This window comes from Salvelinus sp. IW2-2015, linkage group LG11 (genome assembly GCF_002910315.2).
Source record: "Salvelinus sp. IW2-2015 linkage group LG11, ASM291031v2, whole genome shotgun sequence".
NCBI lineage: Eukaryota > Metazoa > Chordata > Actinopteri > Salmoniformes > Salmonidae > Salvelinus > Salvelinus sp. IW2-2015.
Genome location: NC_036851.1, coordinates 38,306,354 through 38,321,353, shown reverse-complemented (window position 1 = coordinate 38,321,353; position 15,000 = coordinate 38,306,354). Strand labels below are relative to the sequence as shown.

The following is a 15,000-nucleotide window of genomic DNA, read 5'->3' as shown; positions in this document are numbered from 1 at the left end:
ACCCAATACAGGCCCACCCCATGACAGCCATCCAGCCACCCCCATGACAGCCATCCAGCCCACCGCCATGACAGCATCCAGCCACCCCATGACAGCCATCCAGCCACCCCATGACAGCCATCCAGCCGCCCATGATAGCCACCTCATGACATCACACCCCCATGACAGCCATCCAGCCACCCAGACAAAGCCCACACAGCCACCCATGACACCACCAGCCGCCCCATGATAGCCACTCATGACATCCACCCCATGACGACCATCCAGCCCACCACAGTGACACCATCCACCACCCATGACAGCCATCCAGCCACCCCATGACAGCCATCCAGCCACCCCATGACAGCCATCCAGCCACCACATGACAGCCATCCAGCCGCCCCATGATAGCCACCTCATGACAGCCAGCCCATGACAGCCAGCCAGCTCTCCTGACATTACAATATGATCCCACTGAACCCATATGATACCCCGCCCCCTCCTTCTTCCACCTGGGGAAAGGGGATACCTAGTCAGTTGCACTGAATGCTTTCAACTGAAATGTCTCTTCTGCATTTAACTCAACCACTCTGAATCTGAGAGGTGCTGTCTTAATTGGTGTCCACATCATCAACACCTGGGGAGCAGTTGGTGGTTAACCACCTTGCCAGCTTGGGGATTCGAATTAGCGACCTTTCGTTTGGTGGCCCAACTCCCGTCCTCTCTCCACATCCCCCTTCTCTCTCCCTCACTCATTCAAAGAGGGATCATTCACTCATTCAGTCCCAAACAGTCCTGTTGGCTTCCATACAACCTCATATAGAGTGTAAGCCATTGTCCTGCTGTAGCTCTGGTCCTACGGCCTTGGTTCTATAGTCTGCCACAGACAGAGCTATGGGACTGGGCTCTCCTCTGCTGTCTTCTCTCCTCCCCTCCTCTTCTGCCCTCCCCCTCCTCTCCACTCCCCTCCTCTCCACTCTTCTCCTCTCCACTAATCTCCTCTTTTATCCTGTCCTCCCCCTCCTCTCCTCTCCACTCTTCACCTCTCCCCTCCCCTAATCTCCTCTTCAGTCTTTTCCTCTACTATACAGTTTATGTAAATATGACAGTAAGCATGCTCTATAATCCCCTTCCAAAATAGCAGCCCTAGCAGTTATGCAACCACATGCTGTAATCATTGGTTAACCAATCAAAAGAGCTTCTGAAAAAAAAAAAACATTTTGTGTAGTTGCACGGACACAGATTAAGCCTTTTCTCCTGGCCGTAAAAGCATTTCTAATTGGAGAATCTTCTCAAACAGTGCTTTTTCTTTCAGGAGTGCTTTGGCTTAATCTGGGTCCTATTGAAGTCGCTCAAAACCCCTTGGTGGTTGAGAAGATCAAGCATTATTCAGTTATGTCGTCAACCAGACTAGGGAGAATTYTTGATGAAGGATGTTGAGATTTCTGACATCACTGACTAATCCTGTTCAACCCTGTTCTGTTGTGTTCTGTTTGTTTCCATGGTGACTCAGGTTCTCATGGCGACGGAACGGGAAGTTCTTCAACGTGGGGAAGGATCCACGGGTGACGATGCGGAAGCGCTCGGGAACGCTGGAGATTAGCTTCCGGAGRGGAGGGAGGCCAGAGGACTATGAGGGGGAATACCAGTGTTTTGCTTCTAACGACTTTGGAACGGCACTGACCAACAAGATCCTACTACGAGTGTCCAGTGAGGAGTCTGTTAATACACATCCACGCACACACACAAGCACACATCAGCACACACACACCCACACACACACACACACACACAACACACACACACACACACACACACACACACACACACACACACACACACACACACACACACACACACACACACACACACACACACACACACACACACACACACACACACACACACACACACACCACACACACACTCTCCCCCCCGCACCTCTCTGATTCAGAGGGGTTGGATTAAATGCAGAAGAAACACATTTCAGTTGAAGGCATTCAGTTGTACAATTGACTAGGATCCCCCTTTCCCTTTCCCTCTGACACACACACGCGCACACACACACGCGCACACACACACGCGCGCACACACACACACACACACGCACACACACACACACACACATAGACATAGACACAAAAAATCAGTAGGCTATATTCTGAAATGTTATAAAGTGAATATGACTTGTAATATGTATCTCATACACAGGAGGTTGGGGAGGATGGGCTCGTGGTAATGACTGGAGCGGAATCAATGGAATGGTATCAAATACATCAAACACATGGTTCCCAGGTGTTCGATGCCATTCCATTTACTCCGTTCAGGACATTATTATGAGCCATCTCCCCTCAGCAGCCTCCTGTGATCTCATGTCATCTAAATATCTCTCTCCCTCCCTCTGTCAGAGTCCCCTTTGTGGCCTAAGGAGGTGTTGGAGCCAGTGGTAGTGGGTGAGGGTTCTTCCCTGGTCTTAGCCTGTAACCCTCCTCCAGGCCTGCCCCCTCCACACACCTTCTGGATGAACAGCGGTGAGTCTAGCTCTCTCTCTGTCTCTCTCTATGTCTGTCTGTCCCCCTCTCCCTGTGTGTCCTTCTGTCCCTCTTTATCCCAGTCGTTTGTCCTCTTAGGTGACCTCTCAGCTCTTCTGTCACTTGCTATTTAATGCTATTGCTTTCTTTTCMCTCTCTCTCCCTCTCTCTCTCCCGCTCTCTCTCCCCTCTCTCTCTCCCGCTCTCTCTCCCCTCTCTCTCTCTCTTCTGTCTAGAAATGTTTCAAACCTCTCACTCTCAAGATATCCTCACTTTCTTTCTCTCTCTCTCTCTCTCTCTCTCGCTCGATCACTCGTTCACTCTCTCTCCCTCCTTTCTCTTTCTATCTCTCTATCCTCTTCTCTAGTGGTGTGTGTTACTGCTGACCCACTGTAATTCTCTGTGTGTGTGTAATTATCTGACTGCTGGGTAAAGAGCTGAGAGGCCAGAACCCAAGAGCAGGCAGAAGCCATTTTAAGAGCCCAGACTGAAGTAGTCCTTCACTGCTAATGGTGTCACTATACTCTCTGGACTGTACTCCACTACTCTCACTTCACTAAATCTTTATTAGCCAAGCTAATTATAACCATGGGGCCACTATGAACATAATACATACAGTAGATAATAGCAATCATAGCATTATGGCACATTGCCCAGTCACAGTTACACACCACCACTACATTTGACCACCGACTGGGGGATGATTGGACCACACCACCGTCAAGACAACCAGATTGGCCCTGTCACTCGTCTTGGTTACAGTGTGTGTGATCATCTGTCGGGAGCATCTGTGTGTTAGGAGTTAACATTAACACAGAGCCCCAGAGTGACAAGTCCCAGTCCCAGTGCTACATCATCACAGAGGATGACAACACTAGAGCTGACCTAGCTGGCACCATGGATATAGAATCCTAGATTGGATATATTGTCTATGGCTGGCCCCACTGGCTACCACTGTGTGTCCTACCACTGCTAGTACTCTATTACACGTTACATACACTCAGCTCAGGTCCAGTCTAGTTAMGAGTTTAAGCCAATGAGACCAGACTACAGTTAGAGTTTAAAGGGTAACGTCTATTTGAGCTTTATCTATCTGGTTGGGACTGACTGTTTTTCAAGTCACATGAGATGTAGGCTACTCCGCTTGGCCAGTCTAGTGGATGCCTCTGAAATTAGATAATGTTATGGTCCATTATGAAGCATACAGTCTAAATGATTTAGGATCTTTCTCACTCACTCCCTCTCCCTTCATTCTCACCCATATTTACCTCTCTCTCTCCCTCTCTTTCCTCCCCCATCCTTACCTTACTCTCTGATCTCTCCCTCCTTCCTCTCTCTCTACCGCCTCCCTTCTCTTTCTCTCTCTCTCTCTCCCTCTCTCCTTTCCCTCACTCCAATCCTCCCTCTCTCCCTCCCTCCCTCTGTCCTTCTCTCCCTCCACAGCCATGATGTCTATAACCCAAGATAGTCGTGTGTCCATGGGTCTGAATGGAGATCTGTATTTCTCTAATGTTCTGGCTAAAGACTCCCACACAGACTACAGCTGCAACGCCCGCTTCCTCTTCACACACACCATCCAGCAGAAGAACCCCTTCACACTCAAAGTGCAGACCAGTAAGTAGGCTACACACACACACACATACACACAGATGCGCACACACACACCACACACACACACACACGTATCCCTACACCCACCAAAAGTCTTTGAATGTAGTCATGTTCTATTGCTGTGTATGTATAGGATCATCTATTGTATGGTCAACCTGTGTCCCTTACATGAAATATGAGAAGTCTCCCTCTAGTGGTGGCCTAGGCCATGACATGTACAGGATGTTATTTTACCAGGACTTTCTCCTTTGTTCCTCAGTGTGTGCTGTTGTGGCTGTGTTCGCTCCTCCAGCTCTGCCACAATTGTTCCTGACAGAGGATTTCTCCACAGTGCCCATCTGTCTGTAAGAAATTGACATTTCTCTTTTTCTGACGCAGGGGAGAAAGCTGCTCAGTGCTCATTTCTGAAGCAAGGGAGAAGCTGCTCAGTGCTCATTTCTGACGCAGGCTAGAAGCTACTCAGTGCTCGTTTCTGACACAGGGGAGAAGCTGCTCAGTGCTCATTTCTGACGCCGGGGAGAAGCTGCTCAGTGCTCATTCTGACGCATGGGGAGAAGCTGCTCAGTGCTCAGTGCTCATTTTGACGCAGGGGAGAAGCTGCTCAGTGCTCATTTCTGACGCATGGGAGAAGCTGCTCAGTGCTCATTTCTGACGCAGGGAAGAAGCTGCTCGGTGCTCAGTGCTCATTTCTGACGCAGGGGAGAAGCTGCTCAGTGCTCATTTCAGTGCTCAAATGAGCTCAGTGCTAATTTCTGACACAGGGGAGAAAGCTGCTCAGTGCTCATTTCTGACGCAGGGAAGAAGCTGCTCGGTGCTCAGTGCTCATTTCTGACGCATGGGGAGAAGCTGCTCAGTGCTCATTTCTGACACAGGGGAGAAAGCTGCCCAGTGCTCATTTCTGACGCAGGGAAGAAGTTGCTCGGTGCTCAGTGCTCATTTCTGACCAGGGAGAGCTGCTCAGTGCTCATTTCTGACGCAGGGAGAAGCTGCTCAGTGCTCATTTCTGACGCAGGGAAGAAGCTGCTCGGTGCTCAGTGCTCATTTCTGACACAGGGGAAAGCTGCTCAGTGCTCATTTCTGACACAGGGGAGAAAGCTGCTCAGTGCTCTATTTCTGACACAGGGGAGAAAGCTGCCCAGTGCTCATTTCTGACGCATGAGGAGGAGCTGCTAGTGCTCATTTCTGACGCATGGGGAGAAGCTGCTCAGTGCTCATTTCTGACACAGGGGAGAAAGCTGCCCAGTGCTCATTTCTGACGCAGGGAAGAAGTTGCTCGGTGCTCAGTGCTCATTTCTGACAAGGGGAGAAGCTGCTCAGTGCTCATTTCTGACGCAGGGGAGAAGCTGCTCAGTGCTCATTTCTGACGCAGGGAAGAAGCTGCTCGGTGCTCAGTGCATTTTGACACAGGGGAGAAGCTGCTCATGTGCTCATTTCTGACGCAGGGGAGAAGCTGCTCAGTGCTCATTTCTGACACAGGGAGAAGCTGCTCAGTGCTCATTTCTGACACAGGGGAGAAAGCTGCCCAGTGCTCATTTCTGACGCATGAGGAGGAGCTGCTCAGTGCTCATTTCTGACGCATGGGAGAAGCTGCTCAGTGCTCATTTCTGACGCATGGGGAGAAGCTGCTCAGTGCTCAGTGCTCATTTCTGACGCAGGGGAGAAGCTGCTCAGTGCTCATTTCTGACGCATGGGAGAAGTGCTCAGTGCTCATTTCTGACGCAGGGGAGAAGCTGCTCAGTGCTCATTTCTGATGCAGGGAAGAAGCTGCTCGGTGCTCAGTGCTCATTTCTGACGCAGGGGAGAAGCTGCTCAGTGCTCATTTCAGTGCTCAAATGAGTCAGTGCTAATTTCTGACACAGGGGAGAAAGCTGCTCAGTGCTCATTTCTGACGCAGGGAGAAGCTGCTCGGTGCTCAGTGCTCATTTCTGACGCATGGGAGAGAGCTGCTCAGTGCTCTTTTTGACACAGGGGAGAAAGCTGCCCAGTGCTCATTTCTGACGCAGGGAAGAAGTTGCTCGGTGCTCAGTGCTCATTTCTGACACAGGGGAAGCTGCTCAGTGCTCATTTCTGACGCAGGGAGAAGCTGCTCAGTGCTCATTTCTGACGCAGGGAAGAAGCTGCTCGGTGCTCAGTGCTCATTTCTGACACAGGGGAGAAGCTGCTCAGTGCTCATTTCTGACGCAGGGGAGAAGCTGCTCAGTGCTCATTTCTGACACAGGGGAGAAAGCTGCTCAGTGCTCATTTCTGACACAGGGGAGAAAGCTGCCCAGTGCTCATTTCTGACGCATGAGGAGGAGCTGCTCAGTGCTCATTTCTGACACAGGGGAGAAGCTGCTCAGTGCTCATTTCTGACGCATGAGGAGAAGCTGCTCAGTGCTCATTTCTGACACAGGGGAGAAGCTGCTCAGTGCTCATTTCTGACACAGGGGAGAAGCTGCTCAGTGCTCATTTCTGACACAGGGAGAAAGCTGCCCAGTGCTCATTTCTGACGCATGAGGAGAAGCTGCTGGTGCTCAGTGCTCATTTCTGACACAGGGGAGAAGCTGCTCAGTGCTCAGTGTCATTTCTGACGCAGGGGAAGCTGCTCAGTGCTCAGTGCTCATTTTTGACGCAGGGGAGAAGCTGCTCAGTGCTCATTTCTGACGCATGGGAGAAGCTGCTCAGTGCTCATTTCTGACGCAGGGAGAAGCTGCTCAGTGCTCATTTCTGACGCAGGGAAGAAGCTGCTCGTGCTCAGTGCTCATTTCTGACGCAGGGGAGAAGCTGCTCAGTGCTCATTTCAGTGTCAAATGAGCTCAGTGCTAATTTCTGACACAGGGGAGAAGCTGCTCAGTGCTCAGTGCTCATTTCTGACGCAGGGGAGAAGCTGCTCAGTGCTCAGTGCTCATTTCTGACGCAGGGGAGAAGCTGCTCAGTGCTCAGTGCTCATTTCTGACGCAGGGGAGAGCTGCTCAGTGCTCATTTCTGACGCATGGGAGAGCTGCTCAGTGCTCATTTCTGACGCAGGGAGAAGCTGCTCAGTGCTCATTTCTGACGCAGGGAAGAAGCTGCTCGGTGCTCAGTGCTCATTTCTGACGCAGGGGAGAAGCTGCTCAGTGCTCATTTCAGTGCTCAAATGAGCTCAGTGCTATTTCTGACACAGGGGAGAAAGCTGCTCAGTGCTCATTTCTGACGCAGGGAAGAGCTGCTCGGTGCTCAGTGCTCATTTTGACGCATGGGGAGAAGCTGCTCAGTGCTCATTTCTGACACAGGGGAAGCTGCCCAGTGCTCATTTCTGACGAGGGAAGAAGTTGCTGCTGGTGCTCAGTGCTCATTTCTGACACAGGGGAGAAGCTGCTCAGTGCTCATTTCTGACGCAGGGGAGAAGCTGCTCAGTGCTCATTTCTGACGCAGGGAAGAAGCTGCTCGGTGCTCAGTGCTCATTTCTGACACAGGGGAGAAGCTGCTCAGTGCTAATTTCTGACGCAGGGGAGAAGCTGCTCAGTGCTCATTTCTGACGCAGGGGAGAAGCTGCTCAGTGCTCATTTCTGACGCAGGGGAGAAGCTGCTCAGTGCTCATTTCTGACGCAGGGGAGAAGCTGCTCAGTGCTCATTTCTGGCGCAGGGGAGAAGCTGCTCAGGTGCTCATTATTCTGACGCAGGGGAGAAGCTGCTCGGTGCTCAGTGCTCATTTCTGACCGCAGGGAGAAGCTGCTCAGTGCTCATTTCTGGCGCAGGGGAGAAGCTGCTCTCGTCAGTGCTCATTCTGACAAGGGGAGAGCTGCTCAGTGCTCAGTGCTCATTTCTGACGCAGGGAGAAGCTGCTCAGTTCTCATCCATTCTTACAGCGCTCTTGGAACTGGAAATCAACCCCTCTGTAAAACATGTGTTGAAAGTGCATTTTATTTACATTTTGTGTATGTGAATGTGTATGTACAGGAGTGTCTCTGTGCATGTGTTTTCATCCTTACAGCCCTGTGTGTGTGTGTGTGTGTGTGTGTGTGTGTGTGTGTGTGTGTGTGTGTGTGTGTGTGTGTGTGTGTGTGTGTGTGTGTGTGTGTGTGCAGAACACACACACACACTCACACACACACACACACCCTGTATCTAATTAATTGCCCATCACTTGGAGGATTGGACAGAGTAAAGCTTCTCCTCTCCTCCTGTGTATCATAAAGCCCTTAACCCCAGCCCATAGCCATAGATGTTCTTATTGCCCTGGCCCTGGGGAGTAGGCCTGGGAGTGATGGCATGTGAGGGGACTCTCATAGGGACAGAATGGGGACAGCCCCCAACTAACCCCCTATGGGAAGGTTGTGTAAGAGATAGGCTGAGTAAACAGGGATTTTCCTAAATTATGCAAATAAGAGCATTTGTGTTGATGATTCATTGTTCATTCATTCATTATTATAAGCATGCAGATGCAAATGTACACACATGCGTGTTCACACACGGAGAGCGAGCATAGGAGATGGATAGAGCTGCACCACCTGTCATAATGAGTATCTGTTACACACATGCGCGTGCACACGTGGTAGTAAGCTTGTCCCTGGGGGCCAGGCCTAGTTTTCTTCTCGGGTCTCAGTGCACRATGGGAGGCTATCGATCAAGCATGGCTATTGGCTACACTTTGCCATGGCTGCGCGTTGCCATGGCTATAATGTCACCATAGCTACTTGTCACGGTGATGGCGTGCATACAAGTAACAGCCAAAATGAAGGTAACACCAACATAAAGTGTCTCAATAGGGCGTTGGGCCACACTGTTAAAATAGAAAGTCTCAAAACACCATGATTGTGTAATGAAACCATGAAAAGTAGTTCACTTAAGCTGAGCTCTTGTGTTTGGTGGGTGTTTGACTGTAAACCCAATGTAAGTGTTTTAATACTCAGAATGTGTTTTAAAACAGAAATGAAGTACTCTGAAACACCCAAAGTGGTTCTTCAACCTGAAAATGTGTGTTTTTAAGATAGTGTTGTGAAAACACTTTTTGAGGTTTCAGTGCATGTAAAAGCAGCATCACACGACACACAAACTGTGTTTTTCATACAGTCAATGGTTTAMAAATGCAAATGGATAATAGCCTAAATAATGATCGATGATAAGTCCCTATGCATTTTTGTTGTTGAATTCCACCTTTATTTTTTTCAATGCTTTAGACAGATTAGAAACCGGAGGGGCAGTAAAATGGAATTTTACCCACTCAACCATACAGCCACACTGTAAAAAATCATTCTGGGGTGAATTAAAATTGACAAAAAAAACAACTAACATATATTTAATAAAAATGTATGAATAGAAGTGGTGCAGAGCCAGTGGTCTAGCGATAACGCTAACTAGTTCCATCTTAGACAGGTCACCCCTCTCCCCACCAAAGCCCGGGGTTCAATTACCCGCTCCAACCCTACAATCTGTTTCTTCCACCAATCTGTGTCTCCTCTGTCATTTCATAACTGTCTCCATAAAGTGTCAAAATACCACAAACATATCTTTAAAACTTTTAAATACCCTTAAAATACCTTTATGTTAATTTAAGAATACATCTAACTGAATTTGTTGCTCAAAATGAATGTGTCTTTCATGAGGATAACCAAAAAGATAATTAATTGAGTGATTGGTTTTATCTCACCTTGCATTTACTTTATTTAACTAGGCAGGTCAGTTAAGAACAAATTCTTATTTACAATGGCAGCCTACACCAGCCAAACCCAGACAACTGTGCGCCACCCTATGGGACTCCCAATCTCAGACAGTTATGATCAAGCCTGGATTTGAACCAGGGTGTCTGTAGTGACACCTCCAGCACTGAGATGCAGTGCCTTAGACCGCTGCACCACTCGAGAGCCCTTTCTTGCATTTCTTATCTTGCCACATGACTTTGTTTATGGAGGATTGTGGGTAAATCAAATTGTTTAGACTGTATGATTCTTTCATACAATCTTGTATGCATGTTTGAAGAAAGACAGGTATATTTCCATATTAGTACTAAGCTAGATGTCCCATGAGGTGTAATGAATCCTGATGAATTGACGTTCAATGAGGACAGTATCCATTCCCACACATGATCATCAATGGAAGAGGCAAGTGCAGAATCCTCAGTTCTTGCAGTTCAATATCCAGTTACTGATGGTGGTTTGAACACGGTGCTTGACAATCCCTGTCAAAACAGTATAAAATGGCAAATGATGAAATACATAGAACAATGATAAACATAAAGACACTTCAGAAAAAGGGATCTAAATCTGCACTAGAAAGGATTCAAAACAGCATCATGCTGTTTACAAGCTTTAGAAAGAGGAAACATCATCATAGTGTTTAGAAGCTTTAGAAAGAGGAAACAGCAGCATAGTGTTTAGAAGCTTTAGAAAGAGGAACACATCATCATAGTGTTTTAGAACTTTAGAAAGAGGAAACAGCAGCATAGTGTTTAGAAGCTTTAGAAAGAGGAAACATCATCATAGTGTTTAGAAGCTTTAGAAAGAGGAAACAGCATCATAGTGTTTAGAAGCTTTTAGAAAGAGGAAACAGCATCATAGTGTTTAGAAGCTTTAGAAAGAGGAAACAGCATCATAGTGTTTAGAAGCTTTAGAAAGAGGAAACAGCATCATAGTGTTTAGAAGCTTAAGAAAGAGGAAACAGCATCATAGTGTTTAGAAGCTTTAGAAAGAGGAAACAGCATCATAGTGTTTAGAAGCTTTAGAAAGAGGAAACAGCATCATAGTGTTTAGAAGCTTTAGAAAGAGGAAACAGCATCATAGTGTTTAGAAGCTTTAGAAAGAGGAAACAGCATCATGTGTTTAGAAGCTTTAGAAAGAGGAACAGCATCATAGTGTTTAGAAGCTTTAGAAAGAGGAAACAGCATCATAGTGTTTAGAAGCTTTAGAAAGAGGAAACAGCATCATAGTGTTTAGAAGCTTTAGAAAGAGGAAACAGCATATAGGTGTTTAGAAGCTTTAGAAAGAGGAAACAGCATCATATGTGTTAGAAGCTTTAGAAAGAGGAAACACATCATATGTTTAGAAGCTTTAGAAAGAGGAAACAGCATCATAGTGTTTTAGAAGCTTTAGAAAGAGGAAACAGCATCATAGTGTTTAGAAGCTTTAGAAAGAGGAAACAGCATCATAGTGTTTAGAAGCTTTAGAAAGAGGAAAAATCATAGTGTTTAGAAGCTTTAGAAAGAGGAAACAGCATCATAGTGTTTAGAAGCTTTAGAAAGAGGAAACAGTCATCATATGTGTTAGAAGCTTTAGAAAGAGGAAAAGATCATATTGTTTAGAGCTTTAGAAAGAGGAAACCATCATGTTGTTTAGAAGCTTTAGAAAAAGGACAGCACATATGGTTTAGAAGCTTTAGAAAGAGGAAACAGCATCATATTGTTTAGAAGCTTTAGAAAGAGGAAACAGCATCATAGTGTTAGAAGCTTTAGAAAGAGGAAACAGCATCATAGTGTTTAGAAGCTTTAGAAAGAGGAAACAGCATCATAGTGTTTAGAAGCTTTAGAAAGAGGAAACAGCATCATAGTGTTTAGAAGCTTTAGAAAGAGGAAACAGCATCATAGTGTTTAGAAGCTTTAAGAAAGAGGAAATATCATCATAGTGTTTAGAAGCTTTAGAAAGAGGAAACAGCATCATAGTGTTTAGAAGCTTTTAGAAAGAGGAAAACATCATATAGTGTTTAGAAGCTTTAGAAAGAGGAAACAGCATCATATTGTTTAGAAGCTTTAGAAAGAGGAAACAGCATCATATTGTTTAGAAGCTTTAGAAAGAGGAAACAGCATCATATTGTTTAGAAGCTTTAGAAAGAGGAAACAGCATCATATTGTTTAGAAGCTTTAGAAAGAGAAGAAACAGCATCATATGTTTAGAAGCTTTTAGAAGAGGAAACAGCATCATAGGTTTAGAAGCTTTAGAAAGAGGAAAACCAGCATCATAGGTTTGAAGCTTTAAAAGGAGAAAAAGAGCAACAGCAATCATAAAGTGTTTTCAGAAAGCTTTTAGCCAAGAGCAAACCAGCAATTCATGTGCTTAGACCCTTTAGAAAGAGGAAACATAGCATCAATAGTGTTTAGGAAGCTTTAGAAGAGAAACATCAGATCATTGGATTTAGAAGCTGTAGAAAGAGGAAACGACTCCAAAATAGAAGGTATCTAATTCTGCACTGGGCAGAACTGGGCAGAACTACCAAACATAATAGTGTTTTCAACCTTTTTTGTTAGTGCTCCCAGTTCCTGCAAGGTGTTGTACAACATTTAATTAAGTGCTGTCACAACACACCGTATAATGTTTCAAAGCATCTCAGGATGACGGGTTTCAATACTCCAGCAAAGTTAATGTTTCGTCTCCTTCAAGTTGGTGGCAGCTCAGTTGCCACTCGTTTTGGCGTTACAAAGCACTTAATTTTAACAGTGCACCACCAACCAGAACAGCTTCAATGCACCTTGGCATAAAGGTGTCTGGAACTCTTTTGGAAGTATGTGGCACCGTTCTTCCATGAGAAACTCCATCATTTGGTGTTTTGTTGATGATGGTGGAAAAGGCTGTCTCAGGCGCCTCTCCAGAATCTCCTATAAGTGTTCAATTGGTTTGAGATCTGGTGACTGAGACAGCCATGTCATATGGTTAACACTGTTTTCATGCTCATCAAACCATTCAGTGACAACTCGTGCCCTGTGGATGGGGGCATTATCATCCTATGGGGGCATAGCCATGGTAGCCGAAAGAATGGCCTGCCCAGCATTTTTATACATGACCCTAAGCATGATGGGACGTTAATTGCTTAATTAACTCAGGAACTACACCTGTGTGGAAACACCTGCTTTCAATATACTTTGTATCCCTCATTTACTCATGTGTTTCCATTATTTTGGCAGTTACACGTATGGTCTGTGCCAGGTGTTTGTACTAATCCCTGAAATACTCTCCAAGTGTCACTAAAAAAACACTTCCACACTCTCTGTCTGCAGGGCACTGGAGATGCTAACCGTTAACAAATTATTTAATCCCATAGGCCTACAGATCAGATCTGCATCACAGAATTAGCTAACGCTAATTGTTCCTGGTTCATTATAGCCCCATTAGTCTTGAGGCTAGTTCCTTTTAATGTGGGTTAACCTTCTAATTCGACCTAAGGTCTTTAAAGTTTTGTAACACTCACAACACTCACTCACTGTCGTATATGTTTTACTGTCTGATGAAGTGTTGTATTTATTTATGTGTATTATTTACAATTTTGAGGTAAAGGGTAAGTACTGTGATATGAAATATATGAGTTATCCCACCAATAGCACACACTTTTCTGTCCTTAAAACGCAACAAACAAATAAGCAGCTCACAGCCACGAGTGTTGCCACTGATCTATGTGTAACCTCCCTTCATGACACAGTACAACATTTCTGATACATTATCTTTAAGAGGATAAATCCTTTAATGACCGAACCCTGAACCCGACTTAGAGCGCATAAGGTTCTGGAAAGGATCCAAATGTTGGCAGGGGAAAACGTTAGTGATTTAACATCACCAGCCTAATGCCTAAGCCCTGCGGTGGTGTTGTTATATGAAGCATGTCACTGAAATATCTGAACTCAGCAACCCGAAAATATGCTCTTTCAATTAGATCAAACGATTTCCTTAGAAGAAAGGAAAGAAAAGAAGAAACAGTATGTTTTCTGTGTTTCATCTGGTCTCTTTTCTCTGGCGGACTGAAAGTCAGAGATCAACGTTGTTTTTCTTTCTCCTCTGGTTTAAATGGCACTCCATAGGAGTTGACAGACAAAGGAACAGCTAACAGGTTGATCTGGCTGGGGAACAAACAGGAAAACGAGCCAATGCTACGTGGGGCGGCATAAAGAGATGGATGAGGACATTCTACGGATGTAGATTAACCGTTTAATCCGTTTGCTTGGCGGAGATGCTGACATAGAAGCATGAACGTAATAAACCAATTTGTTTTCATTTGTCTCTTATCCTTATAAGGAGCTTGTTGTAACGACTTTCCTCTTCTTCTGACGAGGAGTAAGAGATATCGAACCAATTTGCAGCGTGGTAAGTGTCCATTTTAATATGTAAAACTGAACACTACAAAAATACAAAATAACAAAGTGAATGAACAAACGAAAATCGAAACAGTACCGTAGGTGGTGCAAACACAGACACACACCAACACCCCCACAACAACAAGGAAACACAGGCTACTAAAATATGGCTTCCCAATCAGAGACAAGAGTTGACACTGCCTCTGATTTGAGAACCATACTAGGCCAAACATAGGAAATAGAACAGAAAACATAGAAAAACAAGAAAAACATAGAATGCCCACCCCCAATCAACGCTCTGACCAAACTAAATAAAGAATAAACGGAACTAATTGTCAGAACGTGAACAGTACCTCCCCCCAAAGGTGCGGATCTCCGGACGCAAAACTGAAGCCTCATAGGGGAGGGTTCCTGGTGGGCATTTCTACCTGCGTGGCGGGCTCTGGAGCGAGAACGTGGACGCCCACTCCCACATAGTCTCGGCTCACTTGATGTGGCCCTTTAGGAGTAGCGCCTCGCACCCGACTCCGGACTTGGAGACCTAGTAGAGGGCGCGGACTGAACCGGGCGCCTCTGGGACTGACGGGTTCGCCTTCCTGGACTGAAGGGCGGCTCCTGACTGAAGGGCGGCTCTGACTGAAGGGCGGCTCCTGAATGAAGGGCGGCTTCCTGACTGAAGGGCGGCTCCTGACTTGAAGGCGCGGCTCAGGCGGCTCTGACTGAAGGGCGGCTCAGGCAGCAGGCGCTTCGGACAGACGGGCGGCTCAGGCGGATCGCCTCAGGACCGACATGGGCGGCCCGCCATCTTCAGGAACAGTTACCGGGACGGTTGCAGGACAGACCAGAGAAGGCAACTCTGGAGGCGAGGAG

General features: G+C 46.3%; 1 protein-coding gene across 1 annotated transcript in view; it reads left to right on the top strand.

The window, feature by feature from the left end:
* LOC111970714 (neurofascin-like) overlaps positions 1-15,000 on the top strand; it is a 69,048-nt gene that overhangs the window by 42,873 nt on the left and 11,175 nt on the right. Inside the window, 3 exon segments of the mRNA XM_070445718.1 lie at positions 1,493-1,689; positions 2,388-2,510; positions 3,954-4,124. Of these exon segments, the coding sequence (XP_070301819.1) occupies positions 1,493-1,689; positions 2,388-2,510; positions 3,954-4,124 (491 nt within the window).